A 23,615-nucleotide genomic window follows, 5' to 3' on the forward strand; every position below is an offset into this window, starting at 1 on the left:
TAAAGAGCAGGATATGCAGCAAAAGCAAGGTCCTTCTGCTTAAATGAGAGGAGAATCGATTTCCTGAAACATATTCCGTCTTCTTGAGACTGGAAACCAACATCCAGTAACTTAAAAGCTGAGAGTGTATGCTGCTGGAAGTCTAGTGGTTTAACTGCATTTCTTTCCCCTTCACAATATTCCATTTAATTGATGACAGGAATGAAAATTTGCAGGGACCATTCAAGTACGCAAAGACATAACGTAAGCAGCCACATACAGTGAATTGGGGCTGATAGTCTGCTGGTGAAGCCAGGGCTACTAAGCTGTGCTATTCTGTTGTGTTACACAGCAATAGCATTCTCTTTAAGCTATATTGAAAATGGCCCACCTCAAAATAAAGTTATTTCTTCTTTTTCTTAACATGTCAAAAAAGGAGAAAATATAAACTATATCCCAAATTTACCCAAGGGAATGAAACTAGGTAATGAATGCCAACCAAGCTAACCAACACACCAGCCAAGCAAGCAGAAAATAACTAATGTGTGATTGAGCAGTTAAAGAATGTATCAGAAAGTAGAAATACATGAAGGTAAATATCTCACTGCTTTGCTCCCAACATATTTTTCTTTGAATAGAAAATTTAGACGCAATTTTTAAAGAGCAAACGGATCAAAATAAGAATTCTGAAACCTCAAACAGTATCAATATTTCTTTATGCATAAGAGTGGATCATTTAGAGGCAGACTGCAATGTCTGTCATTTTGATAAACCAAGGAAAAATCATAGCAAATTGACATATAGAGATAGTATTGACATATGGAGATAGCCATAAGATAGGAGGTTATAGTGAATAGGAGGTTATCAGGAATTGAATTTCAGCATTATACAGAATCAGCAGAATAAATTCAAAGCTGAACCATAGCAAAACACAGAGTACTATTCAGGAACTATGGGCAAGTCTGCTGCTACAAAATCCATTTGCCTCCAGTCCTTTTCCAACTCTCCTTTTTTTAACTTCTGGCCCCTAGTCATCCCTCTTTTATCCTTCACAAGCTTTTTACCCCTGTGCATTGTAATACACTTAATTCCTGCTTCTCTAGGCGGTGTAGCTTGCTATCAAAGGAGTACTAAAAACAAAGGAAAGATTTTCTGCCTGTTCAGTGTCATGTAGATGCAATTTCAAGGGAGATTCTTCCTAAACCTGGAAACAATCTGCTCAGTATTTATGGGCTGTCTGAAGACCTCCCCTCTGTCCAGAACTTGTGGGACTGTGCCTCTAGCACTGTTACCATTAAGCTCTACTATTAACTCCACCTCTTCCATCTGGGCAGGCTTCATTCCTCTCCCACCTAAGACTGAATTATGACCTGGCATAATTTTATTCCCCTCAAGGGTGGAAACTGATTCTTCTGATGCTGTTTGCCCTTACTCAAGAAGCCAAATTGTATTGGTTGCTCTGTGTATTTAGTTGCAAGTGTTTCTGTGTCGTTGCAGTAATTCATTGGGTTGTGGCTTCCCATAGGATGGATGCAGGCTACAGGAATTTAGTGGTACAAGTGCAGTTTCTTAAGAATTTTTGACGGTATGCAATACTATTTTAAGCAGGAGAAACATGTCTTTAATAAATATTCATATTCCTTTTGTCTAGGTTTCTACATGGCCATTGTCATAGTTACAAAACTCATTTAATACTCAAGCCTTTACTCCATCTGAAAGCTTTTAGCAACAGATATGCACTGTCAGTGATATTTCAGCTGACTTGACACAATTGAGGCATTTAAATATTCTTTTAATATAAATAACAAAATTTGAATCAAATATTATTTTTAAAGCTATCCTCATTTGTATAAATACCGTCTTTTTATAAACAGATTGAATATGAGAGTGGGATAGATTTAACGTGGGATAGATTTTTATCATGAGCAATAGTAAGTTTAGATGCAGTAACTCTGCTTTTAGAGATATTTATAGTAATCTGTGGTCAAAGTTGTTTTGCATTCAATTTTTTAAGTGATCAGATAGCATTTTCCAAGGCTGGTATTCTGAAAAACACAGTATTTGCTGTTTTTTTAAAAAGTATGCAGATACCAATGAATGCTGCTTATAAAGCTTCAATGTTCCATAATTATATTAGATGCAGTAGCTAAGTCACTATTTTAAACTGCATATTTGCAAATCTATTTGGCAACCAGGGAAAAAGTTTAGCTGTCTACCAATTATTATATTATTTTCTTTCTAAGGAAAACTTTTATTATCCTGAAATATCTAGCGTGATACAGATCTACCCAGTGCACCAAGGTCCATCTTGCTTAGATATTTTTATTTTTCAATAATTCCTCAAATATGACTTTCACTACAACCTTGTTTCTTGTGAGGATTATCTGGAATCTACATAGACTGAATCTTCAATGATACAGCATTAAACATTGAATAAGTGACTGCAACTTGAATCCTGTATGTGAATTAGAGCTTAGCCCTTTTATGATTTTTAGGTCTCCTAATTTTATTGGCTTTATTTTGTCTCGAAGTGTATATATATGCACACACATATTCTTTATGATTTTCATATATATATATACGTGCACACACATACACTTTATATTTTAGATGTATCTATAGGATTTTTTCTTCCCCTAAAATATATTTGGCAGGTCTGTCTTGTCCTATATAGGGCACTGCACGCCCACAATGCATTTGCAGTGACCCCTGAGGTAGCAACGTCAGTGCCAGCACAGTTATACTGAGCAGCACAGCTGGGGATTTTCTCCAGCATGAATTCCAAAATCAGCTGAGCTGCAGTAGCTCCACAGTGCATGGAATCTCGTTAGCCTGGGTTTTAGGGTTTTAGCTCTTTGGGCAGAGCAGGAATGAATCTGGCTCAAGAACCAGGCTGATCAGTGTTTGGATATCCCAGTACCAAGATCAATTGTGCAAAGATTTTAGAAGGATTTAATACCAAACAAATGGAGATTCTACTTGGCTATCCAAAATCCTTATTTCAACAGTCTGATAGAAATATATCAGCCCTGCATTTATTGTATTCTGTATCTTTTTTCAGAAACAGGTCAGGCACTACTGTTCTCTAAGAACAAACTCTGTTTTCCACCTCAGCGCACTTAGATTTTTTTCTGTCTCCTTCCATTTCCTTTTTTTTTTTTTTTCTGATGTGGGTACTCACATTCACTGGGTTGCTTGCCAAGCTCTCTTTCATTTCGGTGTGTTGGTGGAAAACAGGATCTTAATCCTTTCCACCTGACACATTGGAAGACAGTTCTACTGTTTGGTGTGAAGGTCTGCACCCAGAGTTTGTTTTAAAGGAAGGAAGTAGGGGTTGCTCAGAACTTTGCTGGTGGATGAACCACTGAACTGAGCATGCAGCTCAGGTGACATGTATGCTTGGGGAGAGATGGGCATTAACACCAACTTCACAAAGGAAAAGTGCAATCTCCTGTTTCATGCCACATTCCCTGACATCAAAACTAGGAGTCCAGCTGAAGTATTTTGTGTGAAGTCTTTATCCTCCTTCTTACCAGTCTGAGCAAAAAGATCATCCAGCCTCTTACTTGTGCACCTGAGAAAGAGCCTCTGAGGTGCTCAGTACTTGTGCTGCACCAGCCTGGAAGCTGACTCCTGGCCTACATAGCCCAAAGTCATGAGGGTAATTCAGGTTGTATTTGAATTTTCTTCGGGCATCAAAAGGTAGAATGGGAACAGGACAGACTGAATGAGCCCTCCTGTAAAATCAAATTTTCGCAGTCAGGGTTGCACAGCTGAGTAAAGAGAGAATTAGCAAAAAGGAAAAAAAAAAGCAAACATGCTGAGCAATATATTTTGGCTTTTGAATTGTTTTCCTGCTTCTGGATGAGGCAAATAATACACCCAAGAAAGCATTTCTGCCGCTGTTGATATGAGACTACAGATCTGCATAGAATACTTGAAAATGCATAAATTCTTCTCTAATTACATCTTAAACAAACATTTAATATAATTTCAGATTTCACATCATACTAATGAGCTACAAACAACTGTCCTTTGACCCAGATCTTACAGCCCCTGGCTATTTCCTTTCTACTTAGCACATCATGAAGTCTTTAGATGGCAATTTAACAATATGACATGTTTAATAATTTGGTCCTTTAGAAACAAATGAAATAGAGAATATTCTCCTAGGGAATTGAAATTATCAGGATTATGCTGCCTATGAGGAGCTTAATGAAGCAGGAGCAGAAGCCTCAAAGTCACTTTTGACTGCAGAATTTTATGATAAATATATTGAGTTCTTTTTGTTTCTACTTCAACTTTTTGCTTATAAAAATATTGTGCCAATATCAGTAGGATTTGGACATTGGAATTGCTACTCTGTTGCAGGGCTAAATTTGCAAATGCTTTCACCTCTTCTAGTCTGTGTGTTCATAGAACTGATAGAAATTCCCTTTATATAGGAAATTCTTGTAATAAATCTTGCTTTTAAAAAAAGGTGCTGGCTGGACAACCTAAAATTCTAAACTAAAGATTCTGTTCTATGGAGAGCAAAAATCCAAGGTTTTTTTCACCTTCATTCTGCATCTAATTTCTTATCTCCCCCCTGTTGTCTGAAAACACATAAGTAGCCCCCACTGTTGTAGGATCTCATCAGCTCACAGTGCTTCATGTCTTTATTTTCCCAATATATAATGGTCAATCACCTCACAAAATTAAACAGAATTTCACTCTACTGAATCCACAAAGGCAGTATGGAAAGTTTTTAAAAAATTGCTTTTATATCTTCCTGGTGCAAAAGAAGTGGCCAGAATGCAGTTCTCCAGCTACCTTCCAGCTACGTCAGGAATGATGCTAACCTTGCTCCTTTTATGCCCACAAATTGCTCATTCTGTAGATCACATGAACACATTTTCTGTAAGGGAACTCCACTGGAAGAATGAGACACAGTTGAACCTCCTCAAATTCAGAAGACATTGAACACTCTTGCTCAGAGCTTAAATGGCCAAGATGCTTCACTTGACTGTTGTGGTTTTGACTAGAGCAAGAATAAATGCTTAGCATTTAATTTACTGAAGCTTCTAAGCTTATAAGAACATTTCTGGATCTAGTAGAATTAATTTAAAGAAACTTAATTGTTTAGGATCAACATGTATCATGTTCAAGAAAAAAAAAAGAGCATCAGGACCATGTGGATTAAGTCATAAAATAGATTTCAGCGAGGGACTGGAAATTGGTCTGTAGCAACTTTCTCCAGGCAAGTCTAAAGTTCACAGTCAAAATAAGGGAACATTTCTGTTGTTCTCTGTACCTTCTTTCCCAGGTCCTTCATTTTGTTTGATCAAATTTAGCCAACTGGAGCATCATGGTACCAGTATCATACTAGTCCTCCCAGTGGAAACAGTCCAATGATTGTAATTAATCAAACAAGTAAGTACTTTGTTGAACTGGGATTTAAACAGAGGAGCCAGAAAAGAGCTGAAGGCAAAACAGAGCCTATGCATTTTAATCTTCTCTTTCTCCCCATGAGTACTTCACAGGAAATAAGAGGTTGTTCTGAAAGAACCTGCATTTTAAGTACAGTTTGTCCCATAATCTGTATCACACATTTGGCAGCCTACGTAACTGATAACAGAAAATAAATTATTGCACACCAAATACCAAAATGTTAATTATGCTTTTCATTGGCTTCAGATAAATCCATATTTTTTAATGGATTTAGGCATATGGAACTACAGCCCAGAGGGTGAAGCAACAGCTTGGTTCTTGCAGGGCTTACAGATCACAGAAAGCATGTTGTTGATGTGTCTTTAAAATAACCTTTTGATGGAAAGAGAAAGAATAAACTATAGCTGCTCAGTGAATACATACAGCACACTCGATGATAATTACTAAAGGAATTGGTCTGAGCAAGACTACACTAGCAGATAATGTTAATTATTGAAGAAAGAACAACAGAATAAATTTGCCTGTAGATGTTATATATGGAAAGCAATGGTACTGAATCTATGTAATACAGTACCTGAAGCAATCGCATTTATTTTATGGACTTGAAAAACTGATGAACAAGAAGGTGACTTCTTAGTGTAGGCACTAATTCATTAACAATACAAGAATGAATAATAAATACTTCAAATAAACTGTGCTTCTCATATCTGTCTCTAATGACTATGTAATTAAAGTAAGTTGAAAATGGGAAGTCTTGTGTGAAATATAGTTCTTAAATAAAATTAGTATCTTCAGTGAACTGGCAATTCTTTTTTTCTCAAAAACAATCACAGGAATTTGTAAAAGATATTTATTAATGAATTTGTAAAAGATATTTATTAATGAACTCATAAGCATTGGAAACAAAACCCACTTTTTCTCATCTGTTGAATGCTATAAAGCAAGAATGACAGCATAAGGAAACCTGATGGCTTGGAACATGCCTGCCTCTAAAGGTAACTTATCTATGGCGCTTCAAGATCAATGGAGGCAATGGTACATAAAGGACAACACAGCTGTTCAAGGCTTGTACAGGAGTTTTAATTCTGTGTGAGCTTGATTTCTGAGTGTTGAGCTTCTCAGAGGAGATCCTATTAACAGTATCTTCAATGCAGGGTAAAAAAACCCCAAACTCTACAGACACTGCTCCCCCTCCCCCTGCCAATAATTTATTCATCTTCCCTTTGATTATCTTGTTTCAGAAACAAAGCATTTCTATCTGAAACCAAAGACATTTATTGAAACCTACTTTTTTTTTTTTTTTTTCACTGAAACCAGTCTCTAGGAGGTTTAGCTGTCAATTCCCCACTCAGAGAGAAGTGGCTTGTAGGGTATATATTTTTTTTAACCTTTAGAGGAACTTGGACTCTTTCAGCCATTGAATTCCCACAGTGGGATACATTCCCCAGTATGCTGTCCCAGCCTCCTGTCCCAGCTGAACCCCAAATTAAACATTCCCTTCCAAGGGAAAGAATGTGAATAGGTGGGCAAAAAGTGAGCCATATGAAATGGGCAGCTCACCGTGTGCCCAGGCAGAATGACTGGAAGATTAATGCCAGAACGGGCCACTGTGAGGGTCTCCGGCCAGGAACGTGAATGATTGTGAGCACAAACTCATATTTTCATCTTATTTGAATGGGCAGGATGTCATATGGCCTGATCTATGTTTTTGGGTTAAAGTCTAACTCCTTGGTGGGCAGGCTGTGTCTCAGAAGGCAGATAACAGTAAAATTACATGAGCAGCACTGTACTCAATGTCGTGTCTTCCTCAGGCTTCTAAACTTCTTGTATTTAAGAAAAAACAAAATGTGTTTAAGAAAAAGCAATGAATAAGTGAATAAGCAAAGACTTTTGATCCTTTGCTTTCTGCCAGTGAAAATGAGCACACTTAAATAGCTGTAGGCTTGCCAGGGGCTGGTGCACTGATTTGTGATCTGTGTAGGTAGATCTTGAATCTTTACAGAAAAGAAAGCTGTCATACCTGAGAACACAGCAGTGTGCTTGAGGATGTAGGTTTGTAATACTAAATTTCAGCCAGGATAGAAAATGTCTTGTTTCTTAATGCTTTTTTATTTTGTGAAAGAAGCTTGCATTAGCTGTCCGAGAATTTCATTTGGGATCACGGCTACTTTGCACACGTGTCACATATAATTATATTAATCCCTACCTCAGTTATTAAGAGCCAACTACTTTTCTCTCTAATCTAATCTAATCTAATCTAGGCTCTGGCCTTCCATTCCCCTAAAAATGTGTTTCATATGAAGTTTTGGGGACATACGTAGGGACAGCCCCTAGACAGGTCTAATCTGCAATCTCTGTCACTATCAGCAGACTTTATTAGGATCCCACAACCTCAGGATATTTTCTGGGTATTGTTTTAAGGATGTGTAGTAGTTCCTTTTTCCATTCAAAGATAATTGAGTACATTAATGATCTAATATGGCATGGGTCAACTGTTATAAATATTAGTATTATGTCTCTCATTCCCTCAGTTTCTTATGGTGGCAATTCCTATGTCTTTCTGTAATAAACATGTCTTGTAACTTTGGAGAATCCCAGGGTAGTATGCTTTGACTAGCTCAAAATAGTTATTTTTTGAAATAGTGACTTTTTGAAACCATTCCACATTTTTTGTAGCTCTGAAGCTTTCATTAGAAAGGACTAGAGAATGCACTATTTGGGCAGGAATGGCATCCTGACATACAGACTTAGAAATTTTCTTGCACTCGACTTGTAATACATCTGCTTTTTCAGATTTATTGGAGCATTTTAAACCATTCTTATTGCAGAAGGGAAAATAATCCTTGAATGTAGTCTTACTATAGATGCAGCATTAATGTGTTGACTGTTTGAGCTAAGTGAGAGACACTTGAGAGAAGGTTCTTTGGATTTCCTTCATTTTTATTTTCTCTGTTTCAAAATCATATTTTCTTTTCTTTTCCACAGTTTGGAAAGGAATGGGGAGTAAGGAATACAGCGGAGATTTCAGCACAGATTACAGGCTGGAAGAAATACAAGCCGGGTGTTTTGTTTTACAAAAATTGTCTTTTCCATTCCATGAATGAAGCAAAGAAAGAATTTTTGGAAAATTTGAAGAGGAAAACATTAATTCCTTCAAATGACAAGGAACATTGATAGACTTTGCTTTCTGCCAACAGAAAATTGGAGTCTTTATTGCCTGTTACAGAGTTGTCTATCTATTCTGAAACAAAAAATAAATTAGCTTTTAATTCCACACATATATTTGAAAATGAAATCATTAAGCTTGTTTCACTAAGTGTTTTCATTTTGATAGGTTTTCCACCTGCTGCAGTACCAGCAAAACATGAAGAAAACTTTATAATGTGAACATTAAATATTCAGTCCAAATACTAAGTGTTGTCTCATTTTAATGCAGCTGTAAGCTGACAATGAAGTCCAAGCTAAACTCTAATATTACTGGCATAGTAAAAATGATAATTTTCTTTACAGCAACAATTAATGATAGATTCAAGATTATTGTCAGAAATAAAAAATTTGAGCCAATTTGGCTCAGGTACATTTGTACCAGCTTGGTGATTCCATGAGTCTGCAAGCCTGCAAATGGAGGAGTGGAGTTTCAACAGAATTCCCATTTTATTTTGAAAGAAAATTACATCTCCATGTAAAACTGTTCTGAACCTATGGAGTAGGTGATCTTCTCCTTGTGACAAAGAACCACGGACACTCAGTAACAACCCAAGATAAGAAGAACTAAAAGATGCCCGATTATGTATTTTTGCAGGCATAAAGCAAGTCTTTAAAAGCAGATAGTTATGATTGTAAATAGGACAGAGCTTCAATTCCAGGTGTACTGTACTGGCTGCAGTGGAAACCTGCTGCTTGATACAGCTGGACAACTTGAATTTTCATTTCTGTTATGTATGTATAAATATATATGTATGGTATATATGCCAATCCTTCATTTCTTTTGTTAAAATACAGGGAACTGAAAACAAAAAGAGATGGATTTGCAAGAAGCTATATGAATGTGAATGCTTTTCAAAGAATTAGAGAGAAAAGGAGGCTATTTTAGGAATAAAGATAATGAAAATTGGCATGTATTCCCTATGCCACAACAAAAAAATCTCTTATAGACAAAAAAGCAAGCAGTTGCATTTAAATCTCAAATTCAGAGTCACAAAAGTATATAAATAAAAGTTCAGTGAATTTTTCCATGGAGTTGTACACCTTCAGCTTCTCCTCATAATGTTTATTCTTCCCCAAGTTTCCACTTTCTAAAAGAAAGTGGAAATAAAAAAATCCAAGCCCATCCTGGAGAATGTAGAGAGAAAATTGACAAAGCCTGTTTTGTAATTACCTTTTCCAGATTAATTTCAAAGCCTTGCAAAAAATGGTGATCATTTTCAGTCAGATCAGAACATTTACTCTGCCAAAATTCCATCCTTCTGAGCAGCTTTTGTTGCAGATTCTGCTTTCACAGATTCTCTCTTTTATACAGAAAGGAAATTGAAAGAAAATGGAAAGTTCATAAAGGTAGACTGACTGGGAAGATAGGAAAACTTCATAATCCTAAAATATTAAATGTTTTTTTTATTATTGCACTCCTTGCTAAAGTTTTGCCATATACAAACAGATTTTTAAAGAAGAGAGAATTTAATTCTACAGAACCAAACAGTATATTGCAAAATGCCATATATTTGCATCTCATGAGGGATTAATCTGGTTGGAATAAATGGTGAAACTGAACATTATTTAACTGTTTTGTCTTTTTCATTGTTCTCTACTGTTCCCTATTGTTTGTTCATGTTCAATATTTGTGTTGGAAAAAAGTGCTTTTTTTCCCAATCCAGGATTTTTAGCACTATATCTGTTTCTGTTAGCACTTAAATCTATGTCCAACATTTCATCTGTCTTTTGGTACTGCAGCCACGAACTACACTCAGAACAGCCCATCCTCATTATCACCGCCCTGGGTTCTATAACAATTTTAATAAAATTACTTTTACTTCCAATGAAGAAATAATCACATAGTCAACCAAATTCCATGCAAAGACAGCTGCTTGCTCATTGAATGGTCTCCAGCAGCAGCATAGGCACTAAAGGGCTGGATTGGTGTTGGATGGATCTCAGTAGCAGCTGTGGTGTGAAAAGAGAATGACCCATAGGTAATGCAGCTCTCTGTGAAGACCTGAGGGAGCACACGAAATGCTCTCCATGCTCCATCCTTCTCCCTGTTCAGCTGCCTTGATTTCTCTGGGAAATTAATTATCATGTCCAGATACGTAGAGAAAGGAACCTCCCAAATCAGGGGACAGTATATATGCAAAATCTTCATTTTTCATCAAAAAAGTAATCATTTTCATCAAAAAAAGTAATCTGAAGATGTCCATTTTGCATGATGCTTTTTCTCCCCAAAACCATAGCAATGTGTAGCTCTTTACTACATTTTAAAAACAAGATAATGAAACCAATCGTGGACAGTCAGCAGTGAATCTATAAAGCCACAGATGAGTATTTAGAAAAGGGCGTGTTCAACCTCTGTGGCACTGCAATTCCCACCAGCCATGATGAACAACAGCAAAATCTTATGCTTTCATTAAAAACACCTAATATTTGTAAGAATAATGCTTAAATGTTCACACCAATATTTTTTGAAAGTGTAGTGTTTACAGTAGTACTTGAAATTAAACTTTGTTTCTGCTTGAAAGATATATTTACAGAAAACCCCAAGAATGGTAGGTGTTTGTTATAATTTGTGATAAATGTTAGGAAATAACCACTATCACAGCTTGAAAGTAAACCAAAATCACATACATTCCTTTGGCCTTTGTAATAAATACTGGGAGAGGAGAAGTAGCATTACTTTATTCTTTAATGCTGCAACACCCAGCATATATCCCTGATCAGTCCTGAAATACCTTCTGCATTAGCTATAAGAAATTTATTCCTTCTGTGTGCTGATCTTCCTTTTGTTCACGTGCCTGTATTAGGGATTCAGAGGTATATCTGAAGAAAAGCCTGAAAGCTGAATTTACAGGGTTTCAGTAGCAACAAAAAAAATCTAGATATAATGTCTCAATATCTTTGCCAATCGACCTTATGAACTTCCTTATAATCAATGTTCATTTGGTGTGAAGTTACACAAGTGAATAAATTTTGGTTAAAAACTACAAAGGAAAGTAAGAATTTGTTTACTCAAACAGTAGCACTGTAGCACTGTGCTGGCTTTGACATTTTGACCATTACTAGTAAAGTACTTGAAAAATACATGAAGAAAGTAAAAAAAAAAAAAAAAAAAAAAAAAAGTCAAATTACTTCCAGTCACTACAGACTTGAATTATTTTTAAAGCAGTGATTGACTCATGGAAGTCTCTGTACTCTCCTGAGTGATCCAGAAATAAATCAATTAAAAACTCCATTTTGTCTTTTTCCCCTTTTTTTCATTTAGGTCATAATACCAGGGACTGTATTTCAGTAAGCTTTGAGGCACTCCTGCATTGCAGACCTTGGTGTTCAGAAGCTGATTATTCCATAGTTTATTCCAGTTCATGAAAGTGTGAGTAACAGGGAATTCCTTGACAGATTTTCCCCCCATATATCCCTGACAAAACCTGAATGTTTTCCAGAATGTCAATTCAAAACTTGGTGTCCTCAGCTTTCACAAGTTTCATAAAATCTGTGGCAAACTGCCTTTGGTCTGTCACATTCAGAGTCTCACTCAAGCTTGCTGACAGTTACATGGAAGCTGGCAACTTTGAAGCAGTTTGCCTGGAGAAGAATCCCTGTAAAATGAGTGGGAAATGGAGTCAGGGCGAAAGTCCAGGCTGATTTCCAAAGGCTGTCCCAGTGATTTGAAGGCTGATGCTGGTGTGCCTCAAAGCAGGACACAGACAGCTGCTCTTGCCCAGGCTGGTTTTGAGGACACGGCAGTTCCCTGCAGGGAAGTGGGAGCTCGGGTGGCCTCCCAGCCCTTTGGAGTGGCCTCTCGCCGTTCCCCAACATCACCATCACACTGTGCCATGGAGCCGCCGGGTTCCCCCAAGGCCCCAAGAAGGGGTTTTGTCCCAAGTCGCTGCAGTGGGTTGGTAGCAGGGTGCTCCTGGTTATTTGCAGGGGAAGATGCTGTTGTGGTGACAGCCTCGTGCCTCACCAGCTTACCCCCTCAGAGCAGAGCAGAGAGACCTCGGACAAGCTGGCCAAACTCCCCAGGAGGACATCGGCACGGGTGGCTGCCAAAGGCCTACTCTGCCTCACGCAGCTCCTGCCTGGTGCACATGCCAGGGCTGTGGGAGATCCTAAGGGTGCGAGGTGGCGGCTCAGGGCAGTGCCTGGGGGCCGCTTCGAGCTGGAAGGAAAAGCCACAAGATGGTGGCAGGGTGGTGGAGCAGTGGCAAGGAGGGGCCCATGATGGGGGCCTGCAGTTTGTGACATCACCAGAGCGGCACTGGAGCGACTCTGGAAGGATGGGGGAGCAAACATTCCATGCCATTAGAACAGGGCACAGTGGCATGAGGAGCCCGCTGTGAGCCCAAGAGAGGTGCTGGCAACGCCGCTGCTGGCGATGCACAGCCACCATGGATGAGAACAGATATCCTTTTCCTCTGCTACTTTCTCCTCCTTGTCTCCCCTCCCTGCCCTGTGACAGCTGCCATTGGGACTCCCCCCCACATCTCTTTCCCCTCAGGCCTGGACCTGGTCTGGGCACACAAGGGACCCCCAGGATGGCAGGAAGGGCCTGGGGCAGCCCGTCCAGTCAGCCAGGGCCGGCTGATAATGTTTGGGTGGTCACAGTGCTGGGAGCACTCACTCCTTGATGTTCCTTGGCATGCCCCACTGTTCCCTGCCACTGCTGAATCCCCTTGGCCTCCCCACATTTTCCTCCTCTTACTGCACCCCTTTCTGCACCCTGATCACTCCTTGATCTCCTTCACACCCTCCTTTTGGCCCTTCTAATCATTGCCCTCCAGAGCAAAAATCTCTTCCTGCACACCTCAGGGCCTGCTGCACTCTCAGAGGTCAGAAGACAAGGATGTTCTAGAGCATGAGGAAAGGAAAGCACAAGCTTCTTAGGTTCAACAAAATTAAACTTCTCCCCCTGCTCCCCCTGTTAAAAGGCAATTTCATCGGCCAGAATCTTCCTTAACCTCACCTCTCATACGTGGTTTTGGAATATCATTCAGAATGATTTCAAGACTGGGAATATTGATTTAGAGGGTTGCATGAGGCTGCTTGAAAAAATGCAAATACCTTTTGATGAAGACCATCTAAAACATATTTTCAGGGTAAGGTGTATGTACATTAAGCAATTAGCAGTTTAAAAGTTCAGTTCCACACATCCTACATTTGCTGATTTTTTAAAATTAATTTTTTGGAAGTGTATCTCGTGCTAGTATGGTGTGCAAAATCAGCAAAGAATTTTCCTCCTCCAGGTCTTTTGTTTCTGTGTAAAATAGATAACCAAGGGCTTGCATGAGAATCAGAATAATTTAGATTGGAAAATACCTCTAAAATCACTGAGTCCAACCATTAATACAACATTGAAAAGTCCACCACTAAACCTTGTCCCTAAGCACCACATCTACACATCTTTTAAACACCTGCAAGGAACAGTGACTCACACACTTCCCTGGACAGCCTGTTCCAATGCTTGACAACCCCTTCAGTGAAGAAATTTTTCCTAACAGATAAATCTAAACCATCCCTGGCACAACTTGAGGCCACTTCCTCTTGTCCTATTGCTTGTTACTTTGGGGAAGAGACTGATATCCACATAACACTGTCTTTTCACCACAATGAATTAGTGTAAGATGGAAAATATGTAGGTTTTGGTTCCTATTTCTTAATGTAACATGGCTGTACTTGAGAAAAGTTGAAGCATTCTGGTTTCATCCCATCCATCTTCTGTGATCAAGCTAAGGAGTCCAGACGTGCCTGTCTGATGCTGGACACAGCCACTAGAGCAACTTCCTAAAAATCCTCTTGCCAGGAGGACAACACAGACTCGTCTGAGCTGTTCAGGCTTTAGGTTCAGCCAGCATTCATTCAGTTCTCCACTATACCTCTCCTGTAGTATTTAAGAGGTGTGCCTGAATGGATGGGAATTTCAGTCTAACCCCCAGGGAAAGGATTTGGCCTTGAGACATGGCAGTGTTTAAGAGATTTCTGTGAAAGTTACATGATACAGCTAGAAATTGGACTTAATAATTTAGTGTAGGTAAGCAAACTACTGCCAAGTGGATCTTGTCTCAGTAAGCAAATACTACAAAATTGAGTGCCTTGGCACATACTGGGTTTACATGTTCTTCAGGTCCCTTCTAGTAATGACTCAAAAGATGTAAGGTCCTCCCTTTTATCTCATTTGTTTTCCCCCCAAATAGCTGTCTGGTAATGCTGTTTCCTTAAGGGAATGAAACCAAGTGTATTCATATATATATATATATATATATATATATATATATATATATATATATATGTATGACTCTTTTGAGAATGTTGCAACCAGCTGGCTGATTCTCTCCTGGCAGAGAAGAATGAACTATGGCAAGTCAGAAACTTTTAGGTCATGAGAAGGAAGGCACTAAGTTTTCCTCACCCTTTCTTCTTCCTCTCTCGTTGTCTGCCTTGTCAAGCCAAGGTAAAACCAGCAGCATGAGCTCAACCCTGGCTAAAGAGGATTCCTGTGGTTTTTGAACTTGCACTGCATTGACACAATTGCCAACCTTGAGAATCTCTTGAGAACTTAAAAACACTTCTCATTGTTTCCTCTATCTTCCACCTACTTTGGTATCTGACAGGAATTTGAGAGAAATGGTCAGCTGTGGGTAGAGAAGAGAGGGATTATTTGAGGGAAGTGACCTGCAAAGAACAAGTCTGATCTAGTTGTATTTAACAACATATTACACCCAACAGCCTGATCTAGTTATTTGTAGCAGTACTGTTAGGTGATCTTTGCTATTTGAGAAAGATTTACCTGTGTTCAGTAGTTTGGGGGCTCAAATATTTAATCAGTGTAATAACATGTACAAATTCAAAGCATTCTGGAAGGGAATCTTACTGACATCATCAGTAACTACACATCAGTAGTTAATCTAATGGTTATACATAGCAAAATACATTTAATAGAAAACATAATTTAAAAGAAAAATCTCCTTTTTTTCTTGTCTGTTCTCTTTGAGTTCCTTTACTGTAATATTCTTTGGAACAATATCAGAATTATGACCATTAATGTTTTAAGGAATAATAAATTTTCATATAATTTCTCTCAAGACTTTTTGTTTCCTCTTTTCCGAACATCAAAGATTTGATGTGCATTAATAAAAATAAGAATGATAAAAATCTACCAAAAAATTATGAGAATATCTTTTTATAGTGACATGACTTTTATCACTTTAATTTGAAGAGTTCTCCTGTGTAGTATTATTGCCTGTATTTCATCAAGAGGCAACTGAAATAGAAACTTTGATGTTTTTGCCCAGCTTTACTTTGTGCCAGTAACTAAGTGAACATCTTCCAAGTCCTGATAGACTGTTTATTTCCAAAATAAGTTGGTATTTTCTTTTCCTAGTTAATGGTTATGAGCAAGTTTGCAGTATTGTTAAGAATATTAAAAATTTGGTTGGGGATATCGACCTTAGATGGGGAATTTTTTCAGCAGCAATGAAACGTATAATTTGCATTTGTACTGAAATATTTTCTTGCTAGTGATTTCTGTTAAAAATGATCATTATTATTCTCTTTCACAAACTCAAAGCAAATACTGAAGTACTGATTGGTAAGACTTTTCACTAGAACTCCTCATGAAATTTAATTTTGTACTTTTTTTGGTTATCTAATATGTTTTACTCCTACTGTTGTACTTATTCAGAAGTGCAGTAGGAACTGTATTGCATAGGAAGCAACTGGCAATGGATCATTAAAATTTTAGGTTTTATGGTATGGCTTCAAAACCAATCTAATTTATCAGTAATCAAAAGTCTTGATCAAAGAGCAGTCAGAGCTCAAGTAAGCAATTTCCTGTTTATAGACACTTTTGTGGAAACCAAACCAGCCATAGTAAGTGCCATGTTTTGGATGCTGGAACTTAGCTTCTTTGGCAGCCTCAGTTTAAGGAGCCAAAAATTAAGAATTTTGATCAGCTTACAGTGATAATCACGGAGGCAATAGATTGCTATTTATGTGTGATTTTTGTGAGCAATTCTGTCAGCAGATTTCTCTTTATTTGGCAACTTTCAAGAATAATTCAGGCTAAAATGTTAGAAACATTGATCTTTCATATGCAGTTACTTATATTGAGTAGAAAATTTTAAAGGAAAAATAGAATTGTAAACCTGAGAAAGATGTAAAAGGCAGACATGGTAAAAAACCATTATTCTACTGAAATTCTCTTGCCCTTTTAACTTTTCTAGGGGCTTTTATACTGAAACACTGAAATTAATTACTATGCTAACATTTTGTAAACTCTATGAAAACAAGCTTACAATTCAAGAATTCTGAAAGTGTGAATAATTAATCTAAGTCAAACATTCTGGCTTGTTAAGAATAGAACATGATGTCATAGGTTATTATAAAATATCCTGTCTTCAAACTTTAACAGTGTTTCTTATTTGAAGTGTTGAAAGACTTATATCTCTTGATAATTTGGTCATCCTTATTTCATTTTTAAGATTATTGGTGTCTGTATTTTGTATGCAAATTTAACTGACAGCATTTAAAATATGGTGCAAATAGCTGTTGCAGAGGTATTATACTAAATATATTTTCCACTTGATAAGTTTTATGTTGCAAATTTACTTTAATGCATAGCATTTTAGAGATTTTCTGCAATTTATTTTAATATTAAAAATGCATTAAATCTAAATTTATTGTACTTATTTAGATGCTAATTATGTCATATGGTCCATTTTACTTTATATAAAATATTTATAGCACACAAAGTGTAATCTAAAAGTTGACGAGTATAATCTGATAATGCATTGTAGTCAGTGTTGCCTGAGGGTTCTTCTGTGATTCTCACTCTTATGGTCAGTTATAAAAGAGTGTTTGGTGGGCAACTTTGTATCATTGCATGTTGTTTTATTGAATTATTTTTTAAAATTATTTTGGTTGCTTTTTCCCCCCCAGAGGACTGTTGACAAACACTCAGGAGACATAATTAGCATGGACGACTTCAGAGCAATTTATCGAGCTCTTGTACACAGACCTGAATATGAAGAACTATTCAAGGCTTACTCATCAGATGGTGTAATTCTAACTGACACCCAGCTCATTAAATTTCTTGTAAAAGAACAATTTCAAACTGAAGCTGATGAAACAACTGCCTTAGAAATTATTATGAAGTATGAACCCATTGATGAAGGTATGCACAGTTTATGTATTTGATATCTAGCTCTTATTTATTGTGCTTCTGTCAATGACTGTGTTTTGCAAAACCTCATATCTTCATTTCTTTAAAAACAATATCTTTTTATCCAATTATTATTCTTTTCTGCCTGAGTTTTAATTTGTTTTCATGCTGCCCTCCTTTCTCTGATCCCTTCTTTTTTCTGTCATTTATCTGTCTCTTTTTTTAGTCCTTCATTTGTCTTTTTTTTTCCTAGTCCTTCTATATATTCTGTTTTCAGCTCACTACAAACCATTTTAAATTTGGTTTTTGTAGGGTTCTTATCTGCCATTTTGCTTGTCTTCTCATTACACCGTATTCTCTCCCTTGAGTCATTTGGTGATAATGCAAGGTGTCAGGCAAGACTTTTATGTCCCTCTGACTGACTTGCAGAAGCACTGTGTAAGATTTTCAGAGGTGCCTGGTCACCCTTTCTGAATCATGAGAGCTCTGAGGCGAGGAGAGGTTCCTAAATCTGTAACATGCTCTTCACCTATTGAAAGGTGCCTCAAGTTGTGGTGTAATACTTCTGCTGATTTTCACTGAATTCAGCTTGAGGCAAAATTTACAGCTAAGGTATGCAAAGGATATAACTGCATTTTGATGCAAGCTGTTACTTTATTCAGTGGAATATGTTGAATTCTTTAGTTTCCTTGGTTCCCAGTCTTTGAAAATGGGTGGAGTTGATAACTGGTTAAGAAAAACAAACCCAAGGAGAAAATATTTCTTCTGGGATAATAATCTGGGATTATCTATGTTGCCTTGTGGTGGAAGAAGAAAATGTAAAATGCCACTTTTTCAATGAGAAACAGAAGACATTTGGTGTTTCATTAAGAGGCACTTACTGTCCAGTAATAGCTGCAAAGCACATGACTCCTTATGCCTTTACTCTTTGAGGTTGCCTTTCAAATTTGACTGTATTTCATTGAACATATTCTACTCTTTATGAGGAACTAATATGTTTACTAATTGTACAAGTTACCAGTTTAAAAGATTCCTTTTATTTCGTGTTACCTGTTTTGATGGGAAAGTTAAAAGCTGTAACACAGTTAAACAATGAAAAATCTTCAGTTCATTAGAAAGCACCTTTGCAAATCAACTGGAGTTTCTATAGGTTTAATTTAGTGTCTGGTTTAAATTTCAGATGCTGAGACAAATTCTTGTTTGTTTCTTCATCTGTGATAAAATTGTTTGCCTTGCAATTGGAAATAATAATCTCTGTATTGCTCCTGCTCCTTTGAGTGAATTCAAACTCCCACGCAAACATATTTATTGAAAAGTTCCAGTTATGATTGACATGATAGGTGGTTCATATGGTATTGTGATAGACCATTTTGTGCAAATGTCGTTCTGAATTTGCTACAGAATGTTATTCATCAGGATGATCTGTTGGAATCACCTGCCACCCTTGCCCTGTGTATTACAGAAAGGGAAAAGGGCAGGTTTGATTGACAGGTTTGCTAATAGTAATAAACGTTCTCTGATAAATGTGATAGCACTGCTATGTCAGAATTAGGATGAAAACAGTGACTAGATCTTACATGTAACTGATAAATCCATCTATAGCATTTAGTGCATCCCTACCATTTGTGCAGAGAGATTTTCAAAGCTATTGAGCCAGATAACTCTGAATTTAGTCTCTGTGGGTACTGTAGCTAGTTCAGGCCAGTATGGAATGAATTACTCTTTCATTTTTATTATATAATTCAAATGTCTAATGTCAAAATGCTACACTAACATTTTTTTCATGTGCGTGCTAAAAGCTTGCATTTTTGGCAGAAAGAACCATTTCTATGGAATTGATCACAAAATATGAGTATGTGAGTCACACCTGACAGTTGTGTCTTGCTAACATCCAAATGTCAGTTTTTTTCTTCACAAACTTTCCATTATCTGCCCATTTTACTATTAGCTTTGAATAGAAACCTTGACTCATTAAATGAGATTAAAGAAAACATGCTAACTAAATGCATTTTTTTTAAGCTTGGTATATATGTCTTTTTTTAAAATTATTGCTCATAATTCAGTATTTGCATGGATAGGATTAGAGGGACAGGAGGATAAGGAGGTGCATCCCATTATTATTTACATTGTAGTGCCTTTCAAAGATTCTACTCCTGCCTATTTTCCTGCTGGGTAATAGAAAAACAGGGCAAAAATGCAATCCTCTCTTAAACAACTAGCTTGCTTTGTAAATAACAATATAAGCCTGGTGCATGTGTCAGATAAAGACTTTGAGTAATCCAGAGTGTATTTGTGAATCAAAAAACATTTTCAGTTTATTCCTAGGATATACAGTCTTAAGGGTTTTTTGGGGGGATTTTTGTGCATGTGTGTGAGAGACAGAGCAGGATGGAGAGCATAAATTTTCAGGAGAGAACATTTGATCCCATTGGCCAATATAAACCAGACTTAACAAAGTAGGCAGCTCCACCAAATTCCAACAGATTTCATAAAAAATCTTGGGAAGTAAGAAAGATGACTTAAAGATCTCAACTAAGACAATGGCTGTCACTGGATTTGTGAGACAAAATGTATGAAAGGGTGTGTAAATATCCAGTCTCAGGGAAAATTTTCAAAAGAAGATGACTATGAGATATAAGCCCTTAGAAACTGAACTGCTGTTCAGAGAGATACTTTATTCCAGTAGGCACCAGTCATAAGTGTGGGTAAGGTAGAAAAAAGACTCCCTAGAATATAAACTCAGAGTAGAAAGGGAATAACTGTATTCTTACTTTAATGAAGGAAATATTTCTCTCTTTACTGTTCCCTTAGAGGATGAATGTTTTAGCCTGATGTAAACTAGTCAAGTTTCATAGTATGAAATTCCATCTGATGATGCTTCTCCTGAGTTTTAACGATGAATGAAAGCTTCCTTCTTCCAATATGGCAGAGTAACAACTTAATCTCTGATTGCCAGTATTTGTCAGGAGTTTTCACCCCTAAAATTCCCAGCAAACATATTTGTACCCATTTCTCTATCTCTGGGGGTCAAGTTACATATGCATTTAATTATTACTTTAGCTCTTAGGAAACAAGAAACACATACATTGATTTAAAAACATGGGAAACACCTTCCTCCCCATTTCCTAGTCTCAAATTCAGTTCAGGCTCTTCTCCTCCCCACACCCCAGTCTCTACTTCGGTCCAGGCACCTCTCCCCCTGTATTGTCAGGGCTGCAGGTTGTACTCAGTCCCTCCAGTGAGGAAACAGGTCTTGCAGGAGGCTCTGGGCAGTGCATAGTGATTTCGGACTTGTTTTGTCTGCTTCAGTGAGGGTACTCTACATGCCTTCAGGGCAGCAAACATCTTACAAAAGTTTTCAATTTTTTCTTTCCAAAGAGCAAGAAAAATACTTCCAAAGAAGTTACAAGATAAATAAGAAAGCAGAATGTAATAAACTCTAAAAATAATGTAAAATCTAATCTGAGTCTTTCAAATACTCGGATTATATCCATAATACCTCTCTGATATGACAGTATTTATATATATGGCAGAGCTGGAGTTTACCTTAACAGGAGAAATGAGAAAAATCATTTTTTCTTTAATCAAATTTGAAAAACAAAAACCCAATATAAAAGAATGTTGCTAATAAAGTGAAACCCACAATATCCAAAAGAGGAGGGCAAGAAAAGAATAATTGAACTTTTGTGAACAAAAAGAGGCAATGAGAAGAAAGAAATCTTTTCTTGCCTTCCCTTTCTATGACAAATGGATGTGTGTGCTAACTCCTGCTAAAAGGTCCTAATGGAGAAAAAGACAGGTTCCTCCAGGGGGGAAATATAAGGCCTTGATGAAAGTCTTTTCACTGTGGAGTAGTTATGGAGATGAATTCCCATTTCCTTTAATGTAGAAGTGGAAAATGTCTGTAAGTGGTCAGAAAATAGTATGACTGGGCTATTCCTCAGAAATGTAAGGGACTGTAATAAGCCCAACAAAAATAAAAAGATTTTTAGTCTCTTGGCTGGGAACATAAGCTTCAGCTTTACTGAAGTCCAAGAGTTTACACATTGACTAACAAAGCAATGCTATATTTTCATTTTTGGGGGATTATGGTCATCAGCATATTTCCCTAAACATTCATTTCTCTTGAGAATATTGCAGTTAACTTTTCTCAATGACACAAACAGCCAGGAAGGCATCATAAATAATTCAGAAAATAAGCAAGACTTTGAAAAGCCAGGATTTTTCACTAACGTAATAAATAAATGCAGAAAAAGGTAAGACTTGTTAGAAAATAAAAAATACACACACACACATGCACACACACACACAATTACTAGCTCTACTTGTAATTGCTCAGAGAAATATATAAACCATGAAAAATAAATTAACCAGAAATGAAATCCAGACAGTTAATGTAATTCATTATAGGCAAAGAATACAGGATGAATGTATTCTGAGTAATGTAAAAAAATTCAAAATACTTTTTAAAGATCCAGAAAGTAGAACCTTAATCCAATTGTTACAAGTATAGAACAATATAACACGTGCATAAATCTAAGTGGATAAATCTAAGTCAAGATACTAAATAAGATACAATTTTCAAGGTCATCAGGGTAGCAACAAGTCATCTGGCAAATCTGCTAGTTAAAAGAAGACCAAAGAAAATCCTGATGCAATAAGTACAATCTGCTCCTTAATATTATTAATAGTATTAATTTAAGTAAGATCTCAGCCAAAATATGGCTAAAACAGGTTAGGACCTTCTTTAATGATGTAATGAGGTCAGTGAAGACAGGTTGACAAATCCAAGTTCTTAGAAAACTGACTATAACAAGCTTGACTTTTTATACACAAGTCAAAGGTTACGTTTGAAAATAGGGGGAAAACGCATGATAAATTGAAAGACTGGAAAAGATCAGATGTAATATTTATTTTAGAAAGGGACCACCCAAGGAACTAGACACTCAGTTAACAGAAAAAAAATGGAGCAAATAATAGATATCTAAACCCCTCTAAGATTGTGAGGAGGAGTAGCAGTTTGTCAGGACATTCCATAAAGAAATATTATCCTGTTTTCTCCTACGAAAGATTAACAGCACTGGTGGATAGAAGAAAAATGAAAATTATCAGAAATCTGAAACAGAAAGATTCCCTGGATTAGATTTGTTTTTGTGGAAAGCACTGGAATGAGGGAAGTGCAAGAGCAGTTTTCATATGTGAAAGAGAGGACAGGAATAATACCATACAGCAAATATTTTGGACAGCAAGGAAGTTTCAGGGTAAACTTCTGTTTCCTAGTTATGGAAAACTTCCTAACAATAAGGTTACTTAGCTGTTGAAATGGTCTTATTGGGTTGTCTGTGGATTCTTCATCAATGGAAATCTGGAAGAATAGCTTAAGAAAGACTTTTGGTAGGGATAACAGTTTTTGGGTGAAGGTATGTTTGATGTCTGGATGGCCTTCTATTTTTCTTTATAATTTTAAAACATTGCAAGTTTTCTAGTTCAAAGATGCGTGTAACTGAGAAATAATAATTTTCTGTAAATTCTCACTCAGGTGTACAACTTTCAGTCTGTCACACACCGAAGATTGATAATTGCAATTCTAACTTGTAAATTCTGGTTCTTAGAGCTGTAGTAGGAATTAACACGTCAGAAAAGGGGGTTTTCTGCAGGTATTTCCAGCCCCTAAGTTTGTATGCATTGACTTCTAAGTTATTGTCAGGATAAAATAATCTTGGATTATTTACTGCTTATTTACTACTAGCCTGCTATGGTGACAATAAGGTTATTTTAGAGTAAGGACTGGGCAAAATCCCCCACTAATTCAAACTATGTTTTGAAGCAAAGCTGACGTTTG

General features: G+C 37.0%; 2 protein-coding genes across 2 annotated transcripts in view; one reads left to right on the top strand and one right to left on the bottom strand.

Moving 5' to 3' along the window:
* Positions 1-11,836: 11,836 nt before the first annotated feature.
* CAPZA3 (capping actin protein of muscle Z-line subunit alpha 3) lies at positions 11,837-13,006 on the bottom strand. The gene is given in 5 exon segments (XM_069003783.1): positions 11,837-12,031; positions 12,033-12,153; positions 12,155-12,329; positions 12,332-12,414; positions 12,675-13,006. Coding segments are annotated over 5 exon segments (906 nt in total).
* The window catches only part of PLCZ1 (phospholipase C zeta 1), a 46,165-nt gene continuing 35,554 nt past the window's right edge, over positions 13,005-23,615 (top strand). The window contains exons 1-3 of the mRNA XM_069003548.1: positions 13,005-13,018; positions 13,589-13,712; positions 17,551-17,785. Of these exons, the coding sequence (XP_068859649.1) occupies positions 13,005-13,018; positions 13,589-13,712; positions 17,551-17,785 (373 nt within the window). The remainder of the gene's footprint in view (positions 13,019-13,588; positions 13,713-17,550; positions 17,786-23,615) is intronic.

The sequence above is a fragment of the Aphelocoma coerulescens genome, chromosome 1A, assembly GCF_041296385.1.
Source record: "Aphelocoma coerulescens isolate FSJ_1873_10779 chromosome 1A, UR_Acoe_1.0, whole genome shotgun sequence".
NCBI lineage: Eukaryota > Metazoa > Chordata > Aves > Passeriformes > Corvidae > Aphelocoma > Aphelocoma coerulescens.